The sequence below is a fragment of the Wyeomyia smithii genome, chromosome 3 (genome assembly GCF_029784165.1).
Source record: "Wyeomyia smithii strain HCP4-BCI-WySm-NY-G18 chromosome 3, ASM2978416v1, whole genome shotgun sequence".
Lineage (NCBI taxonomy): Eukaryota > Metazoa > Arthropoda > Insecta > Diptera > Culicidae > Wyeomyia > Wyeomyia smithii.
The window spans coordinates 46,407,778-46,422,735 of NC_073696.1; the positions used below are offsets into that span (position 1 = coordinate 46,407,778).

General features: G+C 36.2%; 1 protein-coding gene across 11 annotated transcripts in view; it reads left to right on the top strand.

The window, feature by feature from the left end:
• Window positions 1–14,958, top strand: part of LOC129731661 (uncharacterized) — a 176,726-nt gene that overhangs the window by 85,826 nt on the left and 75,942 nt on the right. For all 11 annotated transcript variants that reach the window (XM_055691828.1, XM_055691831.1, XM_055691833.1 and 8 more), the window contains one exon: window positions 13,749–14,898. In XM_055691828.1, the coding sequence (XP_055547803.1) occupies window positions 13,749–14,898 (1,150 nt within the window). The remainder of the gene's footprint in view (window positions 1–13,748; window positions 14,899–14,958) is intronic.

Here is a 14,958-nt window from a genome sequence, read left to right on the forward strand (position 1 = left end):
GTACATCACCTCTATTCCGGAAATATATTGGGTGCATTTCAGTTGTTTTTGTTGTTTTCCAGTAACTGAAAGTGGTCATCTTCGAATTCAAAATGGTGCCCAGGGTCAATGCTTGGCTTCTTTACATCATTTCGATTACGGACATATCCATATGTAGTAGTATTCGGTTATTTTCGGCTGTTTCCCAGAAGTTGCTATTTTACAATTCAAAATGGTGTCTGAGGTCAATTTTTAGCTCCTTGCATCATTCTGGTTCCGGTGATACTCATATTGCGTGGTATTTGGTCACTTTAGGCTATTTTTCAGAAACCGTAAGTCACCATACTGGATTTCAAAATGGCATCTGAAGACAATTTCTGGCCTATTAGCGTCATTCTGGTTAGAGAAACACCCATATTGGGGGGTATTTTGTTATTTTCGGCTGTTTACCAGACACCGGAAGTCGCCATCTTACAATTCAAAATCTTTTTTCTTCATATATAAATTCAAAATGTTGTCTGAGGTCGATTTGTGGCTTTAGTGCATTATAAAAATTCCGGAAATACCCATGTTGGGTGGAATTTGGTCATTTGCCGCTATTTTTCATAAACCGGAAGTCGCCATCTTGGATTTTAAAATGGCATTTGGAAACAATTGCTGGCCTCTGAGCGTCATTCTGGTTAATGAAACACTCATCTTGGGTGGTATTTGGTCATTTTCGGCTGTTTTCCAAACACCGGAAGTCAACATCTCACAATTCAAAATGTTGTCTGAGGTCGATTTGTAACTTCATTGCATCATGAAAGTTCCAGAAATACCCATATTGAGTGGTATTTGGTCATTTGCCGCTGTTTTTCAGAAACCGGATGTCGCCATTTTGGATTTCATAATGGTATTTGGAGACATGCCAGAAGAAGGAAGGGTGTCAAACATTATGGACATGTTTGTTACACCTAAAAACATTCACCTGCCAAATTTGGTTCCATTTACTTGATTAGTTCTCGATATGTGCAGAAATTACTGTTTCATTTGTATGGAACCCCTCCCTTCCACACCCTATGTTACTTTAGCAATGTTTATACGATGGAGGATGAAGATATCTACCTACTTCATTGACTCATGAAATGTATTCACCCAGATCAAATAACTTCGGTATTAATCCTTTATATCACTGACATGATTTTCACTGATAATTGACTCGGGTGTCGCTCAATATCAGCTTGATGAGAGTGAGAGTGAAACTGCTGTTGTATCATTTTCATTTTGCCGTGTCGAAATTTCGCAACACTGATTCCGAGTTTTGTTTGACATTTTACAAGTTGTAAATAGCATGGCAGTCATTTAATAGTGTAAGCACGGACGATCTATGCAGGTGACTTCCAGCTTTCTAGGAGCGGTAATGGCGGACAGTGCACGCAGCCCATTTTTACGTTTTCTGTAGGTCAGAGAATTTTCAATCGTACTGACGGAGTAGAAAATATAACAACGTCGTAACGTAGCATAGCAACTTCCACAAACAATGGGCGTTTTGTTATTAAAATTTCGTCGTGCTCATGCGCGGATCAAAATAAACAAAACTGTTTGTCAAAGTTGCTATTCTACGTTGCAAGTTTTTCATGTTTTCACTTCGTTACAGAGATAGAAAATTACCCGACCTACAGAAAATGTCAAGATGGGCTGCGTGCACTGTCCGCCATTACCACTCGTGGAAAGCTGGATACCGTCAGTTGCCTTTAACACAGGTACAACTAATAATCGACACGATAATTAGGGGAACTGCTACATTATTCATCTCAGCCCATATATTCATCTCATACAACATAAAAACACAATTGAAAACAGGAAAAAAACCCATTTTATAACTAAGCCAATCTGCTAATCCATGGAATGGATTCTTCTTAGTTAACTTAAGATTCCTCATAAAGTATAATCCTCAAAACTCACTTTAAAGCACTAAATTTGATATTGTAGTCGGGCATCTGCACTCGAAAACTTATTTAATTCAATCAGCTACTTCAGAAAACAAAATCCGCGCTACATTCTATACGGCTACAACGGGACTCGTTCAGCAGCCAACCAAAGTTTTTACATCACTAGTGGACCACTTTTTATTTTAATCACTAAACAAAATAACTCACTACACTAAGAATACTTCAATCTTTGAAATGTTCACCTCAAATTTTCTAAAACAATCTTAAATTAGCAGAAATATATGAGATAAATTTCTGCAATTCCTAAATTTCAACTGTATGTATTTTCATCTGTTTTCACTGCGTTGAAGAAAATCAAAAGTTGTCAAATCAATTTCTGTTAATACTAAAAAATCATACTGAAAATGTTGAACTATTCCAACATAATTGACATAAATCAACAGCACTGCAGTGGTTACCATTTTTTTTTTTGTTACCAATTTTGCACGTAAACAACTACAGCGGATATCTAAGTAACCTTCTACGACGGGCTGTGGCTACGCTCATTCATGATATTGTGTGATGTGTGATGAATATGAGGGCGTCGTAAGATGAATAATTGAGCAGTGATTCAAGATTTGAGATGGTTATGGAAGCGTTGTGAAAAACCTAAATTAATCCACCTAGCAGTCAGATCCAGCCTTTCTCATTCAAACTTTATAATTTGTAAAAATAGATTTACATGGACACTTCAATTCAATAAAAGTATATACACTCTTTGGGTTCTAGAATATTGATGTTGTAATTGAAGTATAAAATATGAAAATTGACGTAATGTTAGTTAAGAAATAGCGAAACAAAAAAAATGACTCTTAATTTCGAACAATTTCATCACGAGCGATACCGGGCACGTTCAAATAGTACGAAACCGCATTTAAATTATGTTGAGTCTACGTATATTGATCAAAGCAGGTATAGTTTTAAATAGTCTTTGAATTTCTTTTCGTTCCATAACTTTTGAACCACATAACAAGTTGCTATAAAGTTGGTTATTTGTAAGTTTAAGAGACAACTCGTTCGTATGACGCTAGTTATGTTGAATAAGTCGTGTAATTTTGAGATAATAGACTCGTTGTTTCAACAATTTAATATATAACGGTTGCTTATATTCGATTATAATCGAATGAAATGGGAACGTATAGAGCAGCCGAATTATGAAACCACTTGTTCAATCATAATTCATCAGTTAACCCTTAACTGGCCCGTTCATCTGATATCAATATTGTTCAAATCGGTTGTGTAGTAGGGTGTCCCAAAAAAATCGATGTTGAAAAAGTGAAAGTGCTCAGCCCTAAATTGAAAGATAATGTTATTTATAGCATTTTTGTAGAACATTTCGACTTTCTAAAAAATTGTTTTCAGGTTGCCCAAACGTGATTTATGAAAAAATCACTTTCTTTAGCTAGAAACCCACTCTTTTGAACTCTACAAACCCACTCTTTTCAATTCTGTTCGATTCCATATGTTTTTTTATTTTTGTGGGGTGGTTTTCAAATATTTTGCATGGTTCAGTTCAGCATTGCATTCAGTTTTTTGACTCTTAGAGCCCATTAAACATCACAAAAAAATTAATTTTTCTCATAATTTTTAGATGAAACCTTAAAAAACAAAAATAAAAAAGAATTTGATCAAGAACTGAAATTTTCATTGCAAAGCGGGATTTACGACGAAAGTTTACATGCATTATCTGGGAGCTGAGATATTAGCATTTTTATATGTGATGGAAAACTATGCATTTTAACAAATATATTAAATAACTGTTTTATTTTGGGAGATAAAAATAACAATGTTCAGAAAACAAATGCATTTTTGGATGGCTGATAACTTAGTAGAGGGTTAAAAATTTCGGAAAAATTTGCGAAAAAAGTTAGAACGGAAATTATGATTCTTAGTGCCTTCTATTTGAAAACTCAATGTTGCTCGTAATATATAGAAAGAAACATGATGTCTTCGGTAAAGTTTCTTGTTTTAATATAACCTAAAACTTTTTCGAAGACACCGTGCGTCTATCTTATTCTGATTAAAAAGTAAATTTTTTATTTCACTCATAAGTGGATTGATCACCCATTTTTCTACATTAAAAGATGCATTTTTGAATATCCTGAAACTTCTTCGAACATACCTCATGGATATAATCAACACTTGAATCACTATTTAGGAAATTATACACACAAACGACAAAATAAAACACTGTGCAATGGAGATATTAAGCTTTAGTGGCATTTTTGACAAAATGCATAGTTTTCCATCACATGTAAAAACGCCAATATCTCAGCCCCCCGATAAGATATCAAGGATCTTTTTTCATGTAGATTTTCGTTTTGAATCCCGCTTTGCAGTAAAAGTTTCAGTTCTTGATCAAAAAAAGTTTTTTATATGTGTTTTGAAGGGTTTTATCTGAAATTTATGAGAAAAAATCACTTTTTTGTGATGTTCAATGGGCTCTGTGAGTCAAATAAATAAATGCGATGCTGAACCAAACCATGCAAAATATTCAAAAACAACCCCACATAAATAAAATAATATATGGAAAAATTTAGGAATCGAACAGAATTGGAAAAAGAGCAAAAGAGTGGGTTTGTAGCTGAAAAAAGTCATTTCTTCATAAATCTCGTTTGGGCAACCTGAAAACATTTTTTTAGAGAGTCGAAATGTTCAACAAAAATGCTATAAATAACACTATATTTCAATTTAGGGCCGAGCACCTTGACTTTTTCAACATTGATTTTTTTTGGGACAGCCTATTGTGTAGTTTCTGAGATAATGAAGTTTCGTGATTTTCACATATCGATACATTACAGACGAAGTTACAGTCCGATTACAGTTAAATTCAATAGGGTGTTATGAGTGTTAGTAAAAATCGGGTAAGCCATCTCTGAGAACAAAGAGTGACTTTAGGTGGTCTAGTGAATATTTTACTTTTCATAGCTGGATTTCACATTTTTGAACATAACAGGCAAAGTAATAGTCCGATTGGAAAAAAAATCAATAGGGCCTTATGGGGCAACCAGACTTTCCATTTGACACCGATTTTATAAAAATCGGTCCAGCCATCTCTGAGAAACATGAGTGAGATTAAATAGTCTCGAGAACACGTTTCTTTCCATAACTTTTGAACCACATGTTCGATCTTAATGAAATTCAAAAGTTAAGGGTTTTTTAGGTAGCCCGTTCATTTAAAAATAATTTTGTTCAAATCGATTGCGTAATTTCTGAGATATTGATGTTTCGTGATTTTTACATTTTGATACATAACCTAAACTAGAAATCCGATTACAATAAAATTCAATAGGGTCTGAAGGGGCAAATGGACCTCTCATTTGCAATTAATTTCATTGAAATCGGTCCAGCCATCTCTGAGAAAATCGAGTGAGATTTGGAGAGCGTAACACATACACATACACACACATATAGAAAATGCTCAGCTCGTCGAACTGAGTCGAGTAATATACGACATTCGGCCCTTTGGAGCACTTTAATATCTTTAGTTTTTTCAGTGATTGCTATAACTTTCTAGGAGAAAGGCAAAAAGGTTTGTTCTACAGAATTTAGGATAAATCTAGCTAATTTTACTAAATATACAATGCTGAACAATTCCATAAGAGCACGTAAGCATATTTAATTTATTTGTTCAATGATTTCGTGAAAATTTTGTGTTTAATCCGTGAATTCTTCGTGAATAGCGGCTTAATGAGATGAATAATGGAGCAGTTCCCCTATAACTAGATTTTTTGTTAATTTTGAAAATGGTCTTCGTGAGAAGGAATTTAACAGAATTTACAGTAGAGGAAAGAGGAGCACTGCCGCTCACAGCAAGTCCGTCCCATTTGCGTTTTGGTGCTAATGAGAAAACAGCAATTAAAAATCGTAACACTTTAGGTGAAATTTTGCACTCAAATGCTTTTTCAATCAATACCACCAACAGAATTTAGTACTGCAATGACAATCTAACACTTTTGCATCACAAAACTTGCATACACACCGAAGTTTGATTAAAATTTGTTGAAAATCATAAGCTGGGACTCACATGTGATTACTTTTAGGGTACGTAGCCAGAATGATAGCAAGTCAGTCCCATAGCCAGCTACGACCGGTGATGAAAAACAAACTACTGCAAATCGATGGCGGTGCTATAGCTTGCGTTTGGAAAGAATCCATCACTGGTCAATTCATAAATGACCTTCCCTCGTGCTTCATTAAACAAGTTTTTTGTGAGAAGCCTAACACATATACCAACTGCGCCGCTCAAAATAAAATTAGATCTTGTTTTTACATTTTATACTTCTGATAAATTCGAGATCAGTTTAGATGTAGGAACTTGTTCTAAATTTTCCTGAGAGCGGTCACACATTCGTGACGGCGGACAGCTTCTACGTAGCAGTGGAAGCTAATATGAAAGAACACCTATAGCTTAGGAAAATGTTTGCTCCGTTAAAATACAGCTAAGTAGCGTACCGAAGTATTTGATATGCCTGACGAATTCTTCAAAACGAAATTCACGACAATAATTGAACAATTCTTGCCCACGTCTTTACATAAAATACGGATAAAATACGAAAAGTAGTATCTACTAAAGAATGCTTTATTTAACAATATAGTGACACACCTAAAGCGTTCACCGTCAACAAACAACAGCTGAAAGAAGCTGCTGGTGGAAACTTTGTCTTGAAGAAAACATTGTACTATCAGCTAGAGCCACACGACGTAGAACGCGTAAAATTCAATCAAACCTCCTATTGAATATTACTTGGTACATCCAATCCTAAACCTGAAGACCATAAGTTGTGGTCAATATCACATTTTTCATAATCATTATTGGCTGTGGGGTTAAATTACGAGGATTTTTGCAATGGGACCGACTTGCGATCACTTTTGCTGTGGGACAAACCGACCTTGCTATTTTTTTCATAGTTTCTCAGAACGAAGTATTCAAAAATATTTGTTTTATCGAAAGTAGATATAAAAAGGAATTGATTCCATAAATAAACTCAAAATTGACAAAAATGCAATTGGGACGGACTTGCCATGAGCGGCAGGACAGTTTCGGACACTTTTTCTACCATGATTTTTAATATTTTTTCGCTGTTTTTCAAAAAAACCTGAATTCATCCTGGCTGCTGCTTGGACATCAGAATATCATACAAGCGCGTTAGTGTTGTGCGATTTCGATTCATATATTTGAATTTTTTCAAAACTGCTTTTTTGTTCGAATGTGCCCCGTGTGTGGGGTAGTTTCGGACAGTGTTGAAAAACTTCTCTAGATTAATGAAAATTTTGTGTTTTTCAAATATTTCTTTCACATAAACAGAGACTGAGATCAGATGCTTTGCAAACTTCGAAACTCATCCTTTTATGAGCAAAATCATTTCAAATCGCCTGGAAATACGCGAAAATTTAATCAACCATTTTTGATTTGAATGAAACTTTGCACACGTATTTGGCTTAGCAGACTGAGCATTTTTCACAGATGGAGAGATTTTTTACACCCATGATTTACATTCTAAAAGGGCGTATGCCTTTTGGCATAGGTTTTATTTGAAGCATTGTAGCCCAGAAACCGTTGGTTAGATAGAAAAATTGTCTGAGGATGAGTTGTAGGGAATTAAAAATGCACCATAAAAAAATATACACTGTACAAAAAAAAATTTTTTTTGACCAAAGAAAATGAAAAATAAACATTAAATTTCAATTTTAAAAAAAAAGAGTTGAATTTTTTTTTTATTTTTTTTTTAAGAAACTTGACGTTAGTACGCAACTTTAATAAAAAGTCCATGATGGAGAAATGAAAAATAATTTTTTTATGGTAGATTAATTTTTTCGTAAAAATTCTAATTTAAACATTTTTCAAAATATTTGTATTCTGATGATTTTAAAAGATGCAGAAAGTCATTTTGAATCAAAACGCTCTTGGTAGTAAATATTCTAAAGGCATCGGTTTTCGAGTTATTTTGAATTTAAGCTCGAAAATTTATTATTATTTCGGAAAATACCCGTTTTTCTTAATTTGTCCATGGTTCTCCAGCAAAAGCCATACGTTCATTTGAATGCTTGATCAAAAATATATAATTCATTCTTTCGACAACAAAACGATTGGGCGAACGGTTCTCGGGAAAAGAGTTAAATATTCTAAGTGTTATAAATATATATAAGAATCAAATATTTATTTTCGAGTTTTATTATTCTAGGAACATATTTTTCATGACATAGATACTTTACAGAGCCAATTTCACCGTATATTTTATATACATCATAAGTAAATGATTCGTCATATTTTGAAAACAGCTTCGTTTGTATCTTATTTTCTGAAATCGGAACACAAGAGTAATACTTTTGTGTGGCAGCTATTATTATAGATTTTTGAAGATATTGCTCCATTCTGTTACTTCTTGTTCATATTCTTCATATGATACCCAACTAAATGACATTATTGATGAATTTTCATTACTTTTCTGATTAGACCAATCATACAATTCTTTTGCACTCGTAATGGGATGTTCATGTTCTTTAGCTAAACTTGCATTTCCTTCCATTCGTTTCGCCACCAATTGCATCGCATGGGCCATTAACACGAGATGTCGCAAAAAATGCCACTCTGCATCGACGTTATATTTTGTTTTGAACTTGCAAAGACTTGCAAAGTTTTTTCTATTTTTGTGAGGCAGCTCCATCAGACATTAATATCGCTTTTTCAACTGTATTGTTGTTTTCAAAAAACTCATTAGTTTGGCAATGAACACCTGAACCGCAACAGTATCATGATGGAGATGGAGTTTCGTTTAATTTGCGTAAGCTTGATGAGCACCGATGATCAGGGAAGGGTTTACAGCATTTGGGCTTGGTGTATTCTATTTTCACTTTATTCATCTTCACAAAATGCAAACTGTTACTAACACATCTGGAGTAGTGCAATCTTATTTATATACGAATACAAATATTATAGGTAACCTAGTAGTTATTGGTTGCGTACTTTACAAACAGTTATTATTAGTAAACAAGTAGGTAGTGTTGCACGACAAACATTTTTTTTTTTATAAAACATTCGGCAAGGACGAGGTGTAGGTAGGCTGAGGTTTAGCGCTTGAGTTATTCATCCAATCGTTTTGTTGTCAAAGAATAAATTGTATAGTTTTGATCAAGCATTCCAATGAACGTATGGTTTTTGCTGGAGAAGCATGGACAAATCAAGAAAAACGTGTATTTTCCGAAATATTAATAATTTTTCGAGCTCAAATTCAAAATAACTCGAAAACCGATGCTTTTAGAATGTTTACTATCAAGAGCTTTTTGATTTAAAATGACTCTCTGCATCTAATAAAATCATCAGAATACAAATATTTTGAAAAATGTTTAAATTAGAATTTTTATAAAAAAATTAATCTACCATAAAAAATATTTTTTTCATTTCTCCATCCTGAACTTTTTTTAAAAGTTGCGTACTAAGGTCAAGTTTTTTTGAAAAAAAAAATTAACTCTTTTTTTTCAAATTGAAATTTAATGTTTATTTTAATTATTTTTGGTCAAAAAAATTTTTTTGTACAGTGTATATTTTTTTATGGTGCATTTTTAATTCCCTACAACTCATCCTCAGACAGTTTTTTTATACAACCAACGGTTTCTGGGCTACAATGCTTCGAATAAAACCTATGCCAAAAGGCATACGCCCTTTTAGAATGTAACTCATGGGTGTAAAAAATCTCTATCTGTGAAAAATGCTCAGTTTGCTAAGCCAAATACGTGTGCAAAGTTTCATTCAAATCAAAAATGGTCGATATTCGACCATAGGTCTGGCGCGATCTTGCTCTTATTTCAAATTTATTTCAAAAAATTATTACCGAGCAAACTGGTTATGAGGGGGAAAGGATACAAGAACTATGCCATTTTCTCGGCAATATTTGATTGGTTCAAACTACAATGGCATTCGTGATTGTCAAGCAACAGCAAAATTGGTTCACTTACGCTGCTTTCTGGAACCTCATTCAAGTTTTCCAGAACATTGAGAAACAATTTTCCAATCGCCATGGCATACGGTACGTCAATCCATAATTCATATGGGAACTTTCGATCAAATATTTCTTTAGAAATGTTTCTTCCACGTTCGTAAATACTTGTAGATCTGAGCTTTTGGACAAGAAACTTTCTGATTTTACCAGTTTTCGGTTTCTTTGATTTTTCAGGAGACAGGCCAAGGATTTCTTTTAATTCCGCAGGTATCAGAAGCGTGTCTCAAAGACATTGTTCCGTTAGAAACTCTTCCCAGCTCATCTTCGTTGATGCTTGCTCTATCTATTTCCTTTTGTAGTTCCGAACCATTTTTAGGACTGAAAATCAGTCTAGATCGAATCAAACACAAATTTGGTAAGTGTCCGAATGTGCCCCATGAACGATGTCCGAATGTGCCCCACCACCATCCGAAGACAAATCTTAATTTTATCTAATAAATAAGATCTTTGTTTCCCCGATGTTATCACGTTTTTTCATTGCATATTAGTTACGAACTAAGGTGGTGTACTTGAATCGTTCTCAAAGAAATTAAAGCAATACTTACAACTTTAAGCTCAAACGGTTGAAAACATAAATGAAAAAAGACACTGTGTTGTTTTCGGAAGAAATAAACAACCAAGAGCTATCAAAATATCTGGTACATGTTGGTGGAAGGGCTGGAAACTTACTTATATTTTTAGTTTGGTTGAAAATTGCGCCATTAATTTTTTATGCCCTGTCAGAAACTGCCCCCGTCCGAAACTGCCCCCCTTTCCCCTATATATGGTCAAATTCGTGTTTTAAGCTACACACCAGAACAACTCTTTTGAACTGCATCTGTTTGTTTTTGGATTTCGAGCTAGTGAAATAATGGTGCTCATTTAGCAATCACAACAAGAACAATAACGAGAAGTGTAAATATGGTTTACGGAAAGCCCAAGAACAAACATGCGCAAGTCACTTTGGAAGTAAAATGCACTCTAATTACACCGTTAAGTCTTCAACACCTGTAGGGTGTATACCTTGTGATATTATGCAGTTAATAATTTTTCACATTTCTTAATATGGCAATGTTTTATTTACATCTAAAATTATGTTACGTGAAAAAAAAAATCTAAACTATCGCGAGAAATAATTAATCCATGTTATTTCAAACAGCTTTCAAAACTTGGACTACTTTTTCTTTGATATTGTTATATTGTAGATTTTCATTGTGAGTTCAAATAAACAGATATTGCTTTTTTTTGACGTTGTCTAACGTCTATATCGAAGTTAGGCCCCTGAATTTGAAAATCTAGTAATACAACCAGGGAAAACCAGAGAAAAGTGGTCAGGTTTTGAGCGCTTATTTTGCAGTCATCTATAATCAGGTTTTCGAGGTTTTGGCATCAATCGATCAGAAATTCTTTTACGGTTAAATTTATGTAACAAAAACAAACTATTGTTTGAGATACACTATTGAAAAATTGGTAATCAATTGGATTGTCTAAATCATACCGCGCAGCCAATCACTACCTCTCTTCCCAAGCACAGTCGACACTAACGGATACAATCGATCTGACTTTGTTGTTATTGTTGTTGTCACTTTCTGTTTCCGATGTTTATGCTGCTGCTAGCGGAAAAAACCTTGCAAATATGCATCTTTTTGTTGGTGTTAATTTTACGACAGCGGCCGGCGCCCCATCATTCTTATTACAAAACCGCGCCAGTGACATGCGGGCGCTAGGTGATAGCAGCTGAAAGGAGGAAATACAAAATAGTACCGGTCATCTCGTGCCGGTTTCACCCGTAATGCTGGTGGCTTTAGTAGTAAATGGGTACTGCAAAACACTTAAATGGCTGGAATTCTGGACGGACTAACCAGGAAACTATAATCGGCAACTGGCACCTTTTGGTGCCTCGAAATTTTGGTACAGAAGCGGCTAATTGAATTTTCTGTTTTAACAAATGCTGCTGCTAGCGGAAAAAACCTTGCAAAAATGCATGTTTGTGTTGGTGTTAATATTACGACAGCGGCCGGCGCAGCTTTCAAGAAACATTTGTCTCTACCATTCCATCATCTATGTAGCCCCTCCTTCTTTCTAATTATCTGACGAAGCCTTGGTATAAAACGTATCGTTCGAACATTTCACCCCATCAGTTTCATTATTAAACCGTACCGGATACATACGGACGTTGGTGTTAGCAGCTAAAAGGAGGAAAAACAAAATAGTACCGGTCATCTCGTGCCGGTTTCACCCGTGATGCTGGTGGCTACTGCAAAATACTAAAATGGCTGGAATGTTGGACGGAAATCAGTAAACAAGAAATCGGCAACTGGCACCTTTTGGTGCCTCGCAGTTTTATAACAGAAGCGGTTAGTTGAATTTTATGTTTTACAATTGATGCTGCTAGCGGAAAAACCTTGCAAAAATGCATGTTTATGTTGATGTTAATTTCACGACAGCGCTAGATGTTAGCAGCTGAAAGGAGGAAAAACAAAATAGTACCGGTCATCACGTGCCGGTTTCACCCGTGATGTTGGTGGCTGTTAGTAATAAATAGCTACTGCAAAATACTAAAATGGCTGGAATTCTGGACGGACTACCAGTAAACGAGAATAATCGGCAACTGGTACCTTTTGGTGCCTCGCAGTTTTATAATCGGAGCGGTTAGTTGAATTTTCTGTTTTACAAAATGCTGCTGCTAGCGGAAAAACCTTGCAAAAATGCATGTTTGTGTTGATGTTAATTTCACGACAGCGCTAGGTGTTAGCAGCTGAAAGGAGGAAAGACAAAATAGTACCGGTCATCTCGTGCCGGTTTCACCCGTTATGCTGGTGGCTGTTAGTAATAAATGGCTACTGCAAAATACTAAAATGGCTGGAATTCTGGACGGACTAACCAGTAAACGAGAATAATCGGCAACTGGTACCTTTTGGTGCCTCGAAATTTTGCTACAGAAGTTTTGTAAAAGAAGCGTTGCAATTCCCTCTACTATTTGCTTCAATGGAATATTTTTTTTTTATAAGAATACGGTAGTCAACGTCATGCGGTCGTGTCTTGAATACCACCCTCCTACTTTTTAATTTTACGGGAAAGCAAAGTAAAATGTTGATAACTCTTAATGTTTTTTTTTTTTCAAAGGTCATAAATAGATAATTTCGGTAATCAAGTACATGCTAAACAAATGATATAAACTTATTGCTGATAAAAGTTAGTGTTGGTTTTATTTGACAAGCATATTTCTCAGTATAACATGCTTTTAATACCTAACAGTTTGACATTTTACCCCCTTCATTTTGTATCGACACGATAAAAAAAACTCCGGATTTCATCCTTACTCGTTTACCAATTTAAAGCACTGGGCTGTACTGTCACAAAAAATGACTAACAGATATATGAAAGAATTAGCAGTGTATTCCTGATGAATGAAAGTACATTTCTAGTTTCCATAATTCGTTTTTTAAATCAGTGTCAAGAATTCTTAGTGTTATTACATGATTCTGCTCTCAGTTTTCTATGGCTAACCTTCACTGTCTGACAACCCAATATTTAAATCTGATTTGAAAATTTTTACTTCAAAGGATCAAAAGTATATAAGCAAGTATCTGGAACTACACAGTTTCTGGTAGTATCTGGTACTACACAGTTTGAGCCCATCATATAGAATGAAGTTGTTCTACAGACTAAGCCAAAATCTAGCAGTCGACTACACAGCGTAAACAAAGTTTCAATTACAGCCAATCACCAAACCAAATTCCTCTGTTTACGCTGACTCTTCATGCGACCCGCAACTCAAATAACTAATTAGCGTGTTGCTATTCGTTGCTCTTTCCAGAACGAACCGTTTGTGGAGGATATGATACCGCCACCGCCACCACCGTTAAATCGACGGCCATCCTACGGCTACAGTTGCATCCCACAACCGCTGGCTAATGAATCCGGCAGTGGAATCGGCGGACATCAGCAACAGCAGCAGCAGCAGCAGCAGCCACCACTACTAGGAAGCCTGGCGAATGATCTGACTACCACGGTTGCCGGCAACAATGGCATCATTAATAATTATCCTTCAAATCAGCCGGACTTGTTTAATTTCGCATCAAGCAATGTCGGAAACAACGGTAGCCAGGTCGGTTCGCAGAACCAACATCCGGCAAACGCTTGCTGCAATGGAGGCCATGGCTCGACGCTCAAATCGACGTTGAAAAATAAATCATCGGCCCGCACACTAACCGCTAATGCTGAAGCGGCAGCAAACGCCGGTAGCGATACGGGCAAAGTCAAGGCGAAGCTGAAAAAGAGTGGCTCAAACTTTGACATTATGAATAATGAAGCATTCAACGATGCCCTCAATACGGAACCCGGCTTAGTCGGGGGTGGAAACGGTATAATTCCTGGGAAACAATTTCCACCGTACTACTTCGATGATAACTATCTAAATCACGGCCTACATCAGCACTTCTACTACCAGAATCCAGACGGCAGCTTTCCCGTTAGTAGTATAAAGAATGACACCGAGGGTCAACTGTACCTGTTTCATCACGAGCCGGCGTCCTACATCGGGAACTATGACACACTGAACCTCCCGTCCAAGTACAATACCATCGGTCCGGGTGGAGGAACCGCAGGTGGTGGCCACCTGGTTGGTGGCGACTATATCGAAAACAGCAGATATCATCACGCCAGCTCGTGCAACCTAAATCAGTTTAGTACGGCGAAGAGTAATCTCATTAGCAGCCATCAGCATCACTTCTCGAACTCGATCAGTAATTTTAACTTCAACCCGTCGCAGTACTTCGGAACCGGCCTAGAACCACCACCGGGGGCCACCATCATCGGCGGTCCCGGTGGGCTCGGCTTGATGGGAGGCGACGGCTTCACCTCGACCATCAGCCTCAACGGGGGTACGCCAAACAAGCAGCAGCACGCTTGGAAGCACCGGCAGTGTCCCAGCCGAGGGTCCAGCAGCACCGGATCCGGATCGTCAAGTAAGTGGATTAATTTGTTGTAACGTTTCGTTCGCAAGATTGGAGACCTTCTCAGAAATC